Source organism: Acipenser ruthenus, chromosome 53, assembly GCF_902713425.1.
Source record: "Acipenser ruthenus chromosome 53, fAciRut3.2 maternal haplotype, whole genome shotgun sequence".
In the NCBI taxonomy this organism is placed as follows: Eukaryota; Metazoa; Chordata; class Actinopteri; order Acipenseriformes; family Acipenseridae; genus Acipenser; species Acipenser ruthenus.
The window spans coordinates 3,019,446-3,036,988 of NC_081241.1; the positions used below are offsets into that span (position 1 = coordinate 3,019,446).

General features: G+C 38.8%; 1 protein-coding gene across 2 annotated transcripts; it reads right to left on the bottom strand.

Moving 5' to 3' along the window:
- Positions 1 to 4,635: 4,635 nt before the first annotated feature.
- LOC117433128 (tripartite motif-containing protein 16-like protein) lies at positions 4,636 to 16,843 on the bottom strand. Of its 2 annotated transcripts, none has more exons than XM_059016768.1 (7): positions 16,749 to 16,843; positions 15,103 to 16,057; positions 12,211 to 12,306; positions 11,687 to 11,920; positions 11,373 to 11,532; positions 9,760 to 9,825; positions 4,636 to 6,193 (listed from the first exon to the last, which is right to left on the bottom strand). In XM_059016768.1, exons 2-7 carry the CDS (start codon positions 15,682 to 15,684, stop codon positions 5,664 to 5,666), a joined length of 1,668 nt encoding a protein of 555 aa, XP_058872751.1. In that variant the 5' UTR covers positions 15,685 to 16,057; positions 16,749 to 16,843; the 3' UTR covers positions 4,636 to 5,663. The 2 variants fall into 2 exon arrangements, with proteins under 2 accessions (XP_058872751.1, XP_058872752.1); XM_059016769.1 differs by having other exon boundaries at positions 15,103 to 16,054; positions 16,749 to 16,825.
- Between the last annotated feature and the right edge of the window lie 700 nt (positions 16,844 to 17,543).

Consider the following 17,543-nt stretch of genomic DNA (forward strand, 5'->3'; position numbering starts at 1 on the left):
ATTTAGAGTTCCAAATGACTAAACACCAGTGTTACACCTAATGACGTATAAACACTGCTGTTTAGGAATAGTCTATTTTTTTTTTTACTCTACACACATGCCATTTACATACAAACGTTTCACACGTCTGTGGTTTTACAGGGTGATCGAGTCGTGGTCCCAGTGTGCTTGTGAATGTTGTCCAATAACGTGTCTTGTTATGTCTAATGTTACATGTTTTCGCTGGGTTTTGGGTTATAAAGGCACAGCTTGCATGCTGCTGTGGGCTGTGTTGTGGTGTGCTGGCCTCAGTAAAATCTGAATGAGATCTTGCTGCGGTCGTCTGCCTTCCTGTTGTTTACCCCAGAATGCTACAATATATTAACAGTATTTTCATGATTTTGGTAGGGTTACCATATGGCTCCAGATTAACCGGACGCTTTGAGACAGACCAGGATTTCAAAATCCCCCCTAAATTGAAAGTAATTCATGTATAAATGAGCTCCACCTTTGCTGAGATTAATCCTGCTGTGGTGGAATTGCTTGGGCGCAGCAAACAAGTCACACTGATCAGCTGCTTCTGATCAGATCTTAATGAACGAATAGCTAATCTATCGATAGAGCAACGAGATGATGATGCTTTGATTGTATTTGCAGAATAATATGAGCGATTGAATTTTAACAAACAGAAAAAAATAGCGACTGGCTGCAATTCATTCTTAGTATAATACAATTATCTGACGCGCATGCAGGTATTTAAGCACCATTATTAATTGTAGCTAAGGCTGGTTAATTTACACATTCATTTATTTCAATTTAGGGGCAAATTTGAAATCCTGTTCTGTCTCACAGCGTCCGGTTAATCTGGAGCCACATAGTAACCATATTTTGGTTTAGCAGTATATGGATTGGAACCATATAAAATATGTATACAGTATATTAATGCCTAAAAGCTGTTCGGGATCTCCTTCTAATTACAGAAGCAGCATAATGCATGTAATTGTACTTTAAATGAATAACATCTGATAATGTCCCAGCTGTGCTTATTGGCACCGTTTGCAGGAAAACATGTGGAAAACAACTGAAATTTGTACATTTTTCCATCAACAAATATTTGCGCTTCTCCAGTGCTAGATTACACTATCACAAATTCACAATAAATAAATGGCACATTAATAATGCAGACTTTTTTGCAGACAAAATTAGCAAAATGCTTTGCTGGTAAAATTGTCTTGTTTTACAGCAATATAACCTAGCAATATCAGGATAAAGTCGAACATTAAAAATGTCAACGTATTGTTTACTTTAACGGTATGTTTCATATCAGGTATCCCCCCCTTCATGACAGTCTGACCCCCCCCCTTCACGAAAGTCTAGATCTGTCCCTGGGGTGTTATGAAGAATATTTTTTCTCGGGGCCAAATGAGAGTATACCGATTCCTTTGGGACCATGACTAATTAAAACAAATATATTATCACTAAGATATACACTGTATAGGCCTATTCTCAAAACAGCACGGCTAAATATTTAAAAGTTAATATTCAAAATAAGTAGGCAACTATTAGTATTACACCATGTAACAATTATTATTTTTTTGGTTCCTGGGTAATAAGTGTTATTTCTTAATTGCTTATGCCTCTAAAGTATAGAAAATGGCTATTATTCCCCACAAACTTTGCTTTTGTGACCAGGACAGTGATATTTTGAAATTTACATTTCAAAATATCCAGATAGATTCAGTGCTGAGTTAACTTGAAGTAACTTCTAGAACTTTCCAGTAATATAAATAGTAGTATAAATACAGGGGCCTTAAGCCCACCAGTTCAGTTTAGTTCCAGCTGCCTAAGTGGATACATATCTGCATTTTTCTGAGATGGCATCAAGGTCATAGGAGACTTCAAAATGGTGACATTCCTAATGGGTCTCCAAGGCGGTTTTAGCAAGTTTCCTTTGCCTTTAGGACAGCAGGGACACCAAGGCGCACTACCACAGGCGGGACTGGCCACAGCGGACCGAGTTCTCTGTGGGGAGTAACAACGTCAAGTGGGAGCCACTGGTGGACCCCCGGAAATAAGTAGGCAACTATTAGTATTACACCATGTAACAATTTTTTTTTTTTTGGTTCCTGGGTAATAAGTGTTATTTCTTAATTGCTTATGCCTCTAAAGTATAGAAAATGGCTATTATTCCCCACAAACTTTGCTTTTGTGACCAGGACAATGATATTTTGAAATTTACCTATTATCCAGAACATTCCAGATAGATTCAGTGCTGAGTTAACTTGAAGTAACTTCTAGAACTTTCTAGAATTTTCCAGTAATATAAATAGTAGTATAAATACAGGGGCCTTAAGCCCACCAGTTCAGTTTAGTTCCAGCTGCCTAAGTGGATACATATCTGCATTTTTCTGAGATGGCATCAAGGTCATAGGAGACTTCAAAATGGTGGCATTCCTGATGGGTCTCCAAGGTGGTTTTAGCAAGTTTCCTTTGCCTTTAGGACAGCAGGGACACCAAGGCGCACTACCACAGGCGGGACTGGCCACAGCGGACCGAGTTCTCTGTGGGGAGTAACAACGTCAAGTGGGAGCCACTGGTGGACCCCCGGAAGGTGCTGATGCCACCACTGCACATCAAATTGGGCCTTATGAAACAATTTGTCAGAGCTCTAGATAAGGAGTCGGCAGCCTTCAAGTACCTTCAAGACTTCTTCCCTAAGCTGTCTGAGGCAAAGCTCAAAGCCGGTGTCTTTGTCGGACCACAGATAAAGAAGATCCTGGAGTGCAATGAATTCCCCAAGAAGCTCACTAGTAAGGAGAAAGCGGCTTGGAACAGCTTTGTCGCAGTGGTTCGGGGCTTCCTGGGCAATCACAAGACCGAAAACTATGTGGAGCTGGTTGAGACTCTGGTGAAGAACTACGGCACAATGGGCTGTAGGACGTCCCTCAAAGTGCATATCCTTGATGCTCATCTTGATAAATTCAAGGAGAACATGGGAGCGTACTCGGAGGAGCAAGGCGAGCGCTTCCACCAGGATATACTGGACTTTGAACGCCGCTACCAAGGACAGTATAACGAGAACATGATGGGAGACTACATTTGGAAGCTGATTCGTGAAAGTGATTTACAGTATAATCGTAAATCTCGAAAAACTATTCACTTCTAAATCTTTTGTAGTCATTTTTGTATTACTTTAGTATAAATATCATAAATACATAAAAAAATATCACTGTCTGGTCACAAAAGCAAAGTTTGTGGGGAATAATAGCCATTTTCTATACTTTTGAGGCATAAGCAATTAGGAAATAACACTTACTACCCAGGAACAAAAATTGTGTTACATAGTGTTATATATTCATTTATTTTTGATTAAAAGAGCCACCTTCACAATATAAGGAATCTGTCATCTACCTAACATGCCTACCTTATTGTGGCAATGTGCCCCAGCCCTGTGTGCATTTGTGTGTTATATGTTGTATGTTGCGTGTGTTAATGTTGGTGTATTGTAGTTGGTACACGGGATATAAATGGTTGTGTGCAGCACAAGTTATTTAAAATGTATAACTGTATTTAGGCACGAGGATTGCACATCACTTCACGTGCATTTAAAGTATTTAATATGTGAGCACAAGGTTGCACATAATTTATTCACGTGCTGGGATTCAAGTGAATAATTAATTAGTAATTTAATCCCGGCACAACAGTATATATAGATGCACATTTCATTCACTTGGGGTTGTGTGTTTGGTGAGTGGAGAACGGGAGTGTGGAGAAGGAGAACAATAAGTAAACTAAAATATACTGAAATAATAATTGTTATTATTAGCGAGCTGGCATCAAGAAAAGGGCTTGTAACCAGGAGGTCCCCGGTTCAAATCCCACCTCAGCCACTGACTCATTGCGTGACCCTGAGCAAGTCACTTAACCTCCTTGTGCTCCGTCTTTGGGGTGAGACGTAATTTTAAGCACCCCTGCCTGTGACAAAAGGATGGAATTAAGTCAGTGGGGAGAGGAAACAAAGTAACATTCCAGGCAGGATAAAAACTCAAAGTGAAAATAAAGAAGGCTGGGGGAAAAAAAAAGAACCAGAGAGTGTACTGGGCCTGCTTGGTCACAATAACATGAAAATCTGACATCAGTTACATTATTCATTATTCATAATATCTAAGAAAAAACCCTTTAGTGCAGTGATACAGTGTAGAGCTGTCAAATCCCAAGCACTTACTGATAAGACTATGCAGGTAGTGTTGTGTGATGCTCTGCCATTTCAGATTCTGGGGCTTGGTTGGTAGGTGCTTCTGTTTTCAAGAAGGCACAAATTACTGAAGCTTTTTCACAAGGAACAGTCTATAAAGTGGTGTGACTCTATGTATGGGCCATAGTGACTTGACTGCAGATTTTCACCCCCACTATAACACAACCTGAAAGAATTAGAAGCAGGTAATTATTGAGGAATGGTCCCGTATCCCTCCAGCGCAATTTAAAAAGCACCTTGCAGAATCGCTACCTGCCACATCCAATCAGTGCCGTGCTGGCTGCCCATGGAGGCCCTACACCATATTGACAGTGCTATTGCAGGTGTTTCCATTTTTGTTTCACAGATGAAAAACCATTTTCAGTAAGCAGATTAGAATACAAAATAAACAACCCATAAAATAGTGTAAATAATTTTTGTTTAATGTGATTTGTCTAAATGTGTTTACAGCTAATATAGTTTTATATTTTAATTAACTGCAGATTTCTTATCTATTAAGTATTTATAACACATTAGTAAACAGTGTTACTACCCTGTATTACTTGTTCTATAAAGTATTATAAAAACATTATAACATCTTAAGCATCTATAACATGTGAATAAACTATTTAAAAATGATACCATCATATAAAGTGTTACCATAGATTCCAGCAACAAGTTCAAACACTATTCAGCTAACAGGATTCTACTGTATACAGGAATTTGCTAGAAACTATATTGACATGCCTTGGACATGGCAAGTATTGTGAGCTGCTATTTACAAGACCTCACATTGATAGGGATTGGAGCTGACAAAATAATCCCATGAATCTCAGCTGCTGTGCACTTCCATTCGCTATATAGGTCTCAAATGTGCAGTGTTGAAAGAAACACCTAGTATAATAAACATGCACCATGAGAATAAGGCATAGAAACTGAGAACTTTCTTTAACCTAAAGTAGCACCAGATCTCATGTTTTTCAAACCTGCACATTTGTGACCTATGTAGCCAATGGAAATGCAATATAGGTACACATTATGGAATTATTTAGTTAGCTACAATCACCTTAAGAGATACTTATCAGTACTTGCTGTGGGAATTCTAGCACTGTGCAGAGATGCCAACTAAGTTTGCCACTTGATTCTCTTTATGTATTTGCAATCAATAAATACTCAGGACATATTGAACATTTTTTGCTTAAACACCTGTCCAGTTGTGAGTGTTTACAATTACAGAAACACTAACCTAACAGATTAAACAGTAAAAATGAGGTTGCCTTGGCCCCAAGTGAAAAACAAATAATTCACCTTGTTTCACTCTGCAGGTGGTGCTATTTTACCCCCTAACTTTCACCCAAAGTTGTGTCAGATTGAACATTCCCTTCACCCGAGGAGTGGAGAGGACAGACAGGGAGTTCACCACGAAGGTTTTCTTAAAACATGAAACAGTCTAGTTCAGCTGGCAGATTGTTACAGGGGAATCATAATCAAGACAAAACCCAGGATAGAGCGGCTCAGTGAATGTGGTTTGGAATCTGTGCAGGAGGATCATTGTGTCAGAGACTCCATAAAATGACAGAGTGCCGGCATTAAAGTCCAGAAACACTCCTATTCTGGGGGAGTGGGGGGCACTTATGTCAGTTTTATTGTTATTGTGCCAAGCAGTGTAACTGGAATCATCGCACTCCAAACTCCAGGACTTGTCATTGAATCCAAGGGCAAAGGAATCATCATCTCCTTTCCTGCCGATTCCTTTATACGCGACACCTATAGAAGCCCCTTCCCCACTCCACTCAATCTCCCAGTAACAGCGAGTCCCAGACAAACCCTCTTTGCAAAGCACTTGGATCCAGTAGTCAAATCTCTCTGGGTGATCAAGATATGGCTGGGTCTTTCCCCTCAGTGTCACCTTTGTGTTCCCTTCAGAAAGACAGAGATCTTGATGCGCTGTGTTGGGGTCCAGTGTGAGCTGACAGGAATCTAATTGAAGAGAAGAGGGCGGTTAGAAAAGTCAAATCCCTAAGAAGATCTCCACTGGGTTTGAATGGTACAGAACCAACAAAAAGACTGAGAAATACATATTACAGCAGGTTATTTTTATAATGGCTGTTTCTGACATAAGTCTACAACTTGAAAACAGAAGAGACACTGAGGTACAAAGGTACAGAAGGGAGTCAAATGTTTATTTTGTATTATTTCGTATGAGTTTGTGCGCAATTAATTTTGCAGCTAGCAATCAATGCACAAAGTAATGATGCTAGTCATTGTTAAATATTATACACTCCCATCCAACAAGTATTGGGGCAGATGAATAAATGTGGAGCGACTGGGGGTGGGGAATGTGTTGTTATTTTATCCACTCAGACCCCTTGCTTACTAAATACATTGAATGGAATATCGTCCACTCTTCAAATATATGCCTAACATTTTAATGAGCAACCTATCCCCCAAGTTATACTGCAATATACATTTACTACCAGCATAGGATGACTGTGAGGGATAATTGTTCATTTTACCCCAAAACTGATTTTACATGCATTTAAAGAAGTGATGATTATCTATTCAGGGATACTGTGGCAAAGTGGTAAGAGGTACATGCAGGTGCAGTGTAGTAATCCAGTAATGATTTATTTCAAATCCAGGGGTCTGATGAGCAAACAGAAAACAAACAAGAGAACTAGCAATACACAGTGGTACTGTGTATATCTTGGGAATATGGAGGGTTTGTAGTCCCGTAAATAACACTATGTAACACAATTTTTATTCCTGGGTAGTAAGTGTTATTTCCTAATTGCTTATGCCTCAAAAGTATAGAAAAGGGCTATTATTCCCCACAAAATTTGCTTTTGTGACCAGGACAGTGATATTTTGAAATTTAACTATTTCCAATGAGAAAACGGGTGAATTTGTGTCTTTTCGTTCACATAAAGTCAGAAAAAAAACAACATATGAATCCAAATTAACATGTATTTATACTAAAGTAATACAAAAATGACGACAAAAGATTTAGAAGTGAGTAGTTTTTCAAGATTTACAATTATACTGTAAATCACTTTCACGAATCAGCCCCCAAATGTAGTCTCCCATCATGTTCTCGTTATACTGTCCTTGGTAGCAGCGTTCAAAGTCCAGTATATCCTGGTGGAAGCGCTCGCCTTGCTCCTCCGAGTACGCTCCCATGTTCTCCTTGAATTTATCAAGATGAGCATCAAGGATATGGACTTTGAGGGACATCCTACAGCCCATTGTGCCGTAGTTCTTCACCAGAGTCTCAACCATCTCCACATAGTTTTCGGCCTTGTGATTGCCCAGGAAGCCCCGAACCACTGCGACAAAGCTGTTCCAAGCTGCTTTCTCCTTACTAGTGAGCTTCTTGGGGAATTCATTGCACTCCAGGATCTTCTTTATCTGTGGTCCGACGAAGACACCGGCTTTGACCTTTACCTCAGACAGATTAGGGAAGAAGTCTTGAAGGTACTTGAAGGCTGCCGACTCCTTATCTAGAGCTCTGACAAATTGTTTCATAAGGCCCAATTTGATGTGCAGTGGTGGCATCAGCACCTTCCGGGGGTCCACCAGTGGCTCCCACTTGACGTTGTTCCTCCCCACAGAGAACTCGGTCCGCTGTGGCCAGTCCCGCCTGTGGTAGTGCGCCTTGGTGTCCCTGCTGTCCCAAAGGCAAAGATACTTTGTACTTGGTGAGACCAAGATCTCTAATCAAGTCGTTGAGGTCTTTTTGGTTGGGGTAGTATGGGTTTCTCTCCTCAGCTCCACCTCTGAAATTGTCATCTAGAGCTACAACGTCTTCCTCGCTCTCTGACTTGCTGCTCTCTTCTAAAGACAGCTGCTCTCTCTCCGGAGGAGTGGGTACGGGGAGCTCATGGCAGTGTGGCACCGGGGCGATGGATGAAGGAAGGTCCGGATACGTGATAGCAGGTGCATTCTTGCCAGTCCGACGTTTGGAAGGGTCCACCATGCAGAAGTAGCAGTTGCTTGAGTGGTCAGTGGGTTCCCGCCAAATTCTTGGGATAGCGAACTTCATGGCTCTCTTTTCCCCTCTGTACCATCCTACAAAAATCCATTTATTTCACCCATGATTAATGTGTAAGAGATTCTCGCAACATTTTTCATATATGATATATTTTTTCAATAACATTGTAAATTGTAAAACATTTTAAAATTAAAAACTTTTACAATTTTAAAAATTAACAAATTTTATAACATAAAATTCCGAGCAACAATTGTCCATCTTACCTTCCGGAGTTTTTTTGCAGTGCTCGCAGGTGAAATGAGGTGCCCAGGGTTTGTCTTGATCCCCGACAGGCATGCCGAAATATGCCTTGTAGGCTTCACACATCTTAGCAGATGCTTCCACGAGTACTTTTTCGCTCTTGTCTTGATAAATTGGCCGCAGACATAGCAAAATGCGTCTGCCGGATGCTTGCAGCCTCTTGATGCCATCTCAGAAAAATGCAGATATGTATCCACTTAGGCAGCTGGAACTAAACTGAACTGGTGGGCTTAAGGCCCCTGTATTTATACTACTATTTATATTACTTGAAAGTTCTAGAAATTTCTATAAGTTACTCCAAGTTTACTCTGCACTGAATCTATCTGGAATGTTCTGGAAAATAGGTAAATTTCAAAATATCATTGTCCTGGTCACAAAAGCAAAGTTTGTGGGGAATAATAGCCATTTTCTATACTTTTGAGGCATAAGCAATTAGGAAATAACACTTAATACCCAGGAACCAAAAAAAAAAAAACTTGTTACACGGTGTAATACAGTCCAGAACACCACACACAAACACGGTCACCTCTCCCAGTGAGTGCTGCAGTGCAGGTGGTGAAGGTACAATAATATGTGACAAACAGTTTGTATTTTTGTTGTCCAGGTTATGTGCTAGCTATGGGAGACAGCTCCAGATCTTGTTAGCCATCTAGTCTAACAAACAAGACAAACAACAGACTTTTAGACATGCTGACATACAAAGAAATCACTCACGGTTACTTTTTTCTCTGAGGTCCATTTGTGGAACAGATTGCTACATCCCCTATTTATACCGTTGACCATGTCCCCTTGGTTAACAAGCACATCTGCTCCTCCAATCTGCGGATGCCATGCCGTTAACCTTCCAGGTCAATGGTTTAGTGTACTGTAGCTTCACCTCCTTTCAAGATGGCCAACTACCACCGAACTCTAGGAATAAATTGTCGGGCCAACTAGTCCAGGGTACTCTGTTCCCTTTACACAGCGCCCTCTCAGGTTGGGGGGGAATCTAACACCAAGAATCATTTTATCTCTGTCACAGATACCAAGATATTTAGGGAGAGAAAGGTCTGAGTGGGGAACAACAGGCAACAAATGCCTCACCCCGAGTCATTCTGCATGTATTCATCTGTCCCAATACTTATGGAGAGGAGTGTAGATTAATGGGTTTGCAATTACTAATAAATAACAATAATTGCTGCCCTCAAGCTCCACCCATCCCTGTTCTGTAGTGACACATCTTTAAAATCAAATGTTTAAATTAAAGCAGACTTACAGTTTATAAACTCAGCTCTGTTCCTTGGCTCTGGAGCCTGCAGACTATAAACAGCAACTTCATTCACTAGGTAGAAAAAAAGAGAGAGAAACAGAATTGAAACATGTCGATTAATACACAACACACACAAGACTCCAAACAGCAATCTGCCATGCTCTTAATCTTCTAAGACAAAGTGTGTCTGTTCAGTTTATCAACTGTATTATTACTTGTACTGTGATCCTTGAAATGTATTTTTGTTTACGACTGTAAGTCGCCCTGGATAAGGGAGTCTGCTAAGAAATAAATAAATAAATAAATAAATAAATAAATAAACATAAACACAGCGTTAAATTAGGTGACTGCAAAAATGAAATGCGAGTTAAAAGTAGGATCGGGGATGAACAAATTACGTAATTTGTCAGCTCTGTTTGAAATAAAATTAAGAGGACCAGAATTAGGCTCAGGCAAGATATGAAGGTAAAAAACAAAGATTGTTTTGTAATGAACAGCTTTTTCTGAGTTTAATTATAAAACAGAATCAGCTCAATTTATTTAAAGGGACTTCACCTGATTAAAAATAAAACCTGAAAACTTCAAGCCCTACTTGTTTGTGTGTGTGTTCGGATTTACTTTTTCCACAATACTTGTTATATTTCATTTATGCAATTATTATTTATTTTCTTAGCAGACGCCCTTATCCAGGGCAACTTACAATTGTTACAAGATATCACATTATTTTTACATACAATTACATTATTTATTTATTTATTTTATTTTTTTTACATACAATTACCCATGTATACAGTTGGGTTTTTACTGGAGCAATCTAAGTAAAGTACCTTGCTCAAGGGTACAGCAGCAGTGTCCCCCACTGGGGATTGAACCCACGACCCTCCTGTCAAGAGCCCAGAGCCCTAACCACTACTCCACACTGCTGCCCTATGCAATATGGACCTCTGTTAATATGGGGCATAACACATTATTTTAAAATAAAATACAATGCATGGTGGGATACCGTCGTATTAATTTCCAGGGTTCGTTGCGCTGCTGGGAATTGTAACTGAACTATTTTAATGGTGTGTGGACACATTAAGCCTGGCTAAACATGAAACGGTACTTCAGTGTGGACGCTTTGAGCTGGATTAATTAGAGCGGTTTCGAGTACGGTTCTCGAGATCGGTTATGTAGCGTGGACAGGGCCTAAATAAAATAAAGAAAACTGTTTTAAACCAAAGACTTTACTGAAGAGGATTTTAAAAACAAACATGACCATGACCTCCAATTCCTATACATCTTTGATAAGAAAGTGCAGGACTGTAAGTTAGCATTCCTTTATGGAATGAATGTGTTGTTTATTATTTGAATCCCTCTGTCTCTGTTTGAATGCTATTGTGTTGTTTCCTCATGTAATGTCTTTAGAAACTCTCTTTCTTCCTGCTATCATCACTTGGGATGTCACTGTAAATGTGGGATGTTTCAACCTGGGGAAATTATCTGAAATAAAACATCTGCAATATTCATATAGCCAACAATCTGCAAAAGGTCTGTATTAATGTCTTGCAAGTCCTGTCCCTCCTCAAGCCATGGTCTATTTGAGAAATCTCTACCAAAGGAATCTGTTTCACACCAACCTGTTTTGGTTATTTTGACTAATTCCCCTGTGAAGAAGTCCTCAATATGGTCTTTAAGTTCAGATACAGCTTTCCTCACAGCTCCAAAAGAGATGTCTGTATTGACAGTAACGCTGGGTAAGTCTCCAGCTTCAAGAGGGGCACAGAGAGACTGGAAATTCTACAACAGGAAAGTGGAGAAAAGGAGTTTTCAGTGAAACAGAGTGGGGTCCAAAACATTCCTGGGGAAAAGCAAGGATTCTTTCAATTGGAGAGGTCTGTCTGGAACCGTCCCAGTTATGTACTTGAGATTTTCTAACAAGCAGTGATGTTACCTGTAGAAAATGGATGTGATCCTCTGTCTCTGAAAGCTCTTTCAGCTCAGCGTTTCTCCTCCTTAGCTCAGCAATCTCCTGCTCCAGTTTCTTCATGAGTCCTTCAGCCTGATTCACTGCAGCCTTCTCGTTAGCTCCAATCAGCTCAATAACCTCAGTGTGGATCTTCTCAATGGATTGGATCAGCTCAGAAAAGATCTTCCCACTTTCCTGCATTTCTCTCTGTGCACATCTCTGAGTGAAAGAACACAGTAGGGGAGAAATCTTTACAACTGATATCAAAAATGATTCTGTAAACCTTGGTAGATTCGCAGTCCATTTATCATTTTAAATATTTTTTCTAATAGATGTGTAAATGTAACTGAAATTAATATTTTTTAGAATACACAAAAGAAAAAAAAAGTTAGTTAATGTCTTCAATCTTAAACAGTGTTACATATTTTTATATTTGTAAATGAGGTTTGATCTATTTATTTTTCTAAATAATAATAATAACGTTAATAACGCCCTCTGTTAATACTCACTTTCAGTGACTCCACAGCCTGTTTCAGATCCTCCACTTCTTTCAGTCTCTCCTGGATTCTCTGCTGTATTTCTGTCTGTGTCTCTCCCAGCTGCTTCTGTGTAGAAACACAGTGACATTTCTGATGGGATATTTGAGTGATATCCTGTCACACCCAACACAGGCTATTTCAGAGCAGGCTGTGTTATTCATGCCTCACTCAGTAAAGGTGTTATGTTCCATAATGTTACAATAATATCAATACAGTAATCCGTCGCATATCCGCCTACCGTGGGACCACAGCAAGTCCATTTATTAAGCGCTTGCCAGGCGTGTCAGGTCCAATTTATTTTCACACGTACGGTTTATTTTACATGTGCGGTTTAAAATATATATTTTTTTCCCCACAGTAAAACAGGTTTAAAAGGCACCCCTTGTTCGCTGTTGATAACTCTGTTCGCATACTGATAACTCCTCTCCTGATCACTCGTTTTATCACCAAACTCCTCAATAATGCGATCCAAGTCATTATTTTATTACTATAACAGCTCAAAAAACTCTTTCTTTGTTTGTGCCCATGTTATCTCTGTGGTGCAGGGGCTATGTGTATTGCTCAGACATGGCCCTTTTTTTTCGGCTTCTCTCCGCTCCTATCGGTCTCACTCAGCCATTGAAAGGTTTTCTCGTTTTTTTCCAGAGAAAAAACAACTAGAGACCTGTGCCTGACGTCTTTTTGATGATATCGGACTGGAAAGGGAAAATTGTAATGTCGGACCTGGTCCAACATAGGACCGCAAAGGGTTAAATATCACTATACACAGCTGTAACAATTATTATATTCACACAATTATTGTTTTGAGATTCAGCTTTTATTAGGGAGCTCCCCTAAATCCCTTGTTTAGAAAAAAAACAGGGTATTAATGCTTGTGACTGAGTAGCCGTCTGTAGTGTGGATGCGTGCATTCGCTGCTGAGTGACAGGCAGGACAGCGAGATGGAGGTTGAAGTTGAGACGAACAGGATTTATTTACATAACGACAGACTGAACAGCTTACGTGACACATCCAGCTATAGCAGTGCACGGAGCACATACAACACAGTGTACAAAAACTTTGGTAGGAGCTACAATCTGAACTAATCTTCTCTGTTCAATAATAAACTAACATTGCTTAAGAGATTGATCATGGTGGATAAACGGTTAGGGCAGATATGCGACAGACTACTGTATTAAAATAATGTACATATTGAAGAACTTTGCCACCTTATCAATGTCAATTGAAAATATCACCTCTGTTTATCATGGAAAGTGTAATGAATATACAGAAGCGCCTTCTGTATTAAAAAAAAAAAAGAAACTCAAGTATTATGTATATTTAATTATTACAACATTATTATTATTATTATTATTTATTTATTAGCAGACGCCCTTATCCAGGGCGACTTACAATTTTTACAAGATATAACATCATACATTATTTCACATTATACAGATATCACATTCTTTTTACATACAATTACCCATTTATACAGTTGGGTTTTTACTAGAGCAATCTAGGTAAAGTACCTTGCTCAAGGGTACAGCAGCAGTGTCCCCACCGGGGACTGAACCCATGACCCTCCGGTCAAGAGTCCAGAGCCCTAACCACTACTCCACACTGCTGATTCGGGGAAGCTGGGATTTAAAAGGCGACTCATTCAGCATGCAAGTTGCTTCAAGCCAAAAGACAACAAAGTTATCACAGTGCAAACAATAACACAGCCAAAACACCAAGGTAACTGAAATGACCAATCCAGGAGGGTGAGTCACCAAAGATACTTGCTGGCTGTAATTCAAACTAAAATCACACAAGAAAGAAGAAACTTCTCATGAATGATTTAGGTTTTGTAATTACATTTTTAAGATGTTAATATGCTCAGAAATATTCATCATGTTAGCTGTGATATTCTTGTTTTCAGCCAGCATAATGTACCTTCAATTCGCAAAGGTACAGGAGGAAAATTGACTGCAAAATGTACATGACACTGGGGGAGACTGGCTGCTCTTGATTATTAAAGAACTGATTATTCCTAGTTTATTCAAATAACTTTAAACACAAAACTGGCTTTACACAACTGACATGTCTTAAACTATGCAGGTTTTACATGCACAGTTTAAATCCAGACCAAGCTGAAATCCACAGGTGAGACTCGCGGTTTCATTAACATGACAATTAAATAATGCAGCTGCTTGTGCACAATCGCAATAGAATCCTGGCAGAACAGTGTGGTTTTAATTCCCCTACGTTCTGAGTAGAAATGCGAACAGCTGCTGAAGTTGACACTTCTGATTTCATTGGTTTTTATATTACATTAAACATTCCAGCGCTCGGAACAAGAGCTAAACTATGAATGTGATCCACAATAGTTTACACTAATAAAGTAAAAAAGGATGAAAGGCTTTTTGTTATACAGCTCCAGAATTATGGAATGCGCATTTTTGTCAGGGAAGATGGGACTTTAACGCTTTTTTAAATCTAGATTAAAACTCATTTTTATAAATTAGCTTTTTTAACCTAAGCTTTTAATATTATTGTTCACATGTATTTATTTTCTAATTCCAATACATTATTTTTTTTTTATTAGATTGTTTTTAATTGTTCTATTTTTCAAACTGGATTTTTCTCTTAGTTTTTCAAATTTTACAATTAAACTGTTCATTGTATTTAATTCCAATTTATAACATTTTTGCATTTGACTTTAATTGTTCTATTTTTACAATAGCTTATTGTTTTTCTACTTTTACAATTAAAACATAGTTTTTGCCTCTTATGTACATTTTAGGACATATTGTACTAATTTAATGGTTTAATTGTTTTTGTGTGTGTGTGAAGTGCTTTGGACATGTTAAATATCACAGAAATGGTTCAAACCCTTACCTGTTTCACAGTCCGTTCTGCCTCAGCTGAGACTGTATCATGGCTCTTGTGCTCCTTGTCAATACACAACACACAAACACACGTCTGATCGGTTCTACAGAAGATGTCCAAAACCTTCTGGTGTTCAGCACAAAGCTTCTGCTCCAGATTTCCAATTGCATTGACCAGCTTGTGCCTCTTTAATGGAGTAACCTCATAGTGTGGCTTGACGTGTGTTTCACAGAAAGAGGCCAGGCACGTCAAACAGGATTTCACAGCTTTGAACTTTCTCCCAGTGCAGAAATCACACGGCACATCTCCAGGTCCAGCATAACTTTGAGTAGGAGGAGGATTGAGTCCTGTCTTCTTTAATTTTTCCACAACTTCAGCCAGCATGGTGTTTCTGCGCAGAACAGGCCTTGGGGTAAAGGTCTCTCTGCACTGGGGGCAGCTGTAGACACCTGTATGATCAGTCTGATCCCAGTAGTTCTTAATACACCCCATACAGTAACTGTGTCCACATGCTGTAGTGACTGGGTCCTTCAATATCTCCAGACACACTGGACAGCTAAACTGATCCTCTGACCACAAGTTTGAAGCCATCTTGCTACAGTAAGGAAGAGAGACTGACGATTTCACAACAAACTAAACTTAACTTTGGGTAATCTGAATTCCAAGAGTTATATAAAACTCTAAGAGGCAGGAGTTTGAACTGAGGTCAAGTTCAGATAAGCTGGCTGAGCAGAAGGTGCTGAAACAATGTGAGAGGGGCAGAGAGGAGAGAGTTGGGAAATGGACTGGAGCTTGAGAATGGCACTGTTAGAATACAAACAGAATGCTGTTGTGATCTAGTTCTGCAGAGGTTTAGAATAAGGATGGAACTCCAGCCTTGAAAGAGTTCTGTAAATACCCTGTTCCAGACACAAGATGGGTTTCCAAGTGAAATCCTGGAGTTAGAAGAGATCTTTTCTTTCTACTGCAGAGAAATGGAGCCACAGAAACATAAAAACGTTTATAATATACAGTATAATAAATGACTATATTAGGACACATTATCAACACATTTACTTAGAACACTTATTTAGCAACACTGTTAATATTAATTATGCGCAGATTTTTTTACCAACATTCCTCTGAATTTTTTTTTTTTTTAAATTAAAGGTTATTTAAAACCTAAACAAAAGTGCTTCCAAAACAGAAACGCGATCTAGCATTTGATTGACACCACATTAACTTGAATTTGCATAGCCTGCGCTTCAAAAACTAAACGTGTGTTATAATAAAAACAGCCGTGACTTGGAATGGATTAAATACAACAGCTACTGGAATAACGCAGACTTGGAGCTTTCCTTCTTACAATACACATTTTACACTTAGAGACCGACTGTGTTTTTTAATAACAACTCTTTAACCACAACAGGCCAGTGCTGTTGCAGCACACTTATTGAAAAACATAGTAAACTAGAAATAGTTTTTAATTAAACGTGTGTCGCTGTACTCAACAATACATGCCTATATGAATACCAGCACGACCGCAACTCCGTTCAGTTCAAATATAAAATATTTTTTATACACTGAAATATTATCCATTCTGGTTTATCTAATATCCCGATGTATTAATAACACATTTATATCGCGTATAATATGAATAAAGTAAGATTTCTTACCAAAACAAGTAAATACAGCACAGTTATTAGTTTCCTTTTGTAGAGGAGGTATGACACAAGCCCGTTTTTTGGGATGGAACCGCATAACAGTCTCGCGTTTTGATTGGTCCATGTCTGTCACATGAACATGTCGTCACACGAGTGGGAAAGCTTGCATTTTTTAAATTGTGATCAGAGAGAGAGAGAGAGAGAGAGAGAGAGAGAGAGAGAGAGAGAGATCTGCTTTACACAGCCTTTCAATTAAAATATAATGTGGTATTTTGCTGTACTAATATAACAAACTATGGGTTATTTTACTTTATAAGAATTATCATGTTATGCACGAATGTAAAATTGGCTTTCTGTGGTGGTGTACTTTTTTCTTTCAAATAGCATATATCTATAATAGTTTGCACGATCTATTTTATATACACTATTGCAGTTTTGTTACAGGATACATTAGTTTATCTCTAATGTAATCACAGTTTTACATATATACTGCCCCGTTTTCATTTACGTCCCAAATTCTGAGCCGCTTTGCTTTTCAGATAAGGTTTCAAATTCCAGCCGTTTCTGATAATGTCCCAATTTCTGGGCCTCTCTGGTTTTTAGATAACATCCCAAATTCTGCATTTTCTAATTCAGCCCAGTTTTTGGGGATTTTCTCATCAGCTGACAACCGAGTTTCTAAGACATGCATGCACAGTTTACCATAAACTGAATAATGAATTCATTTAAAATATTACAACACATTTTTGGGAAGGAACATGGTATTCCGAAAAAAGGACATCTCATTTTCTTATGTAACGTCCATCA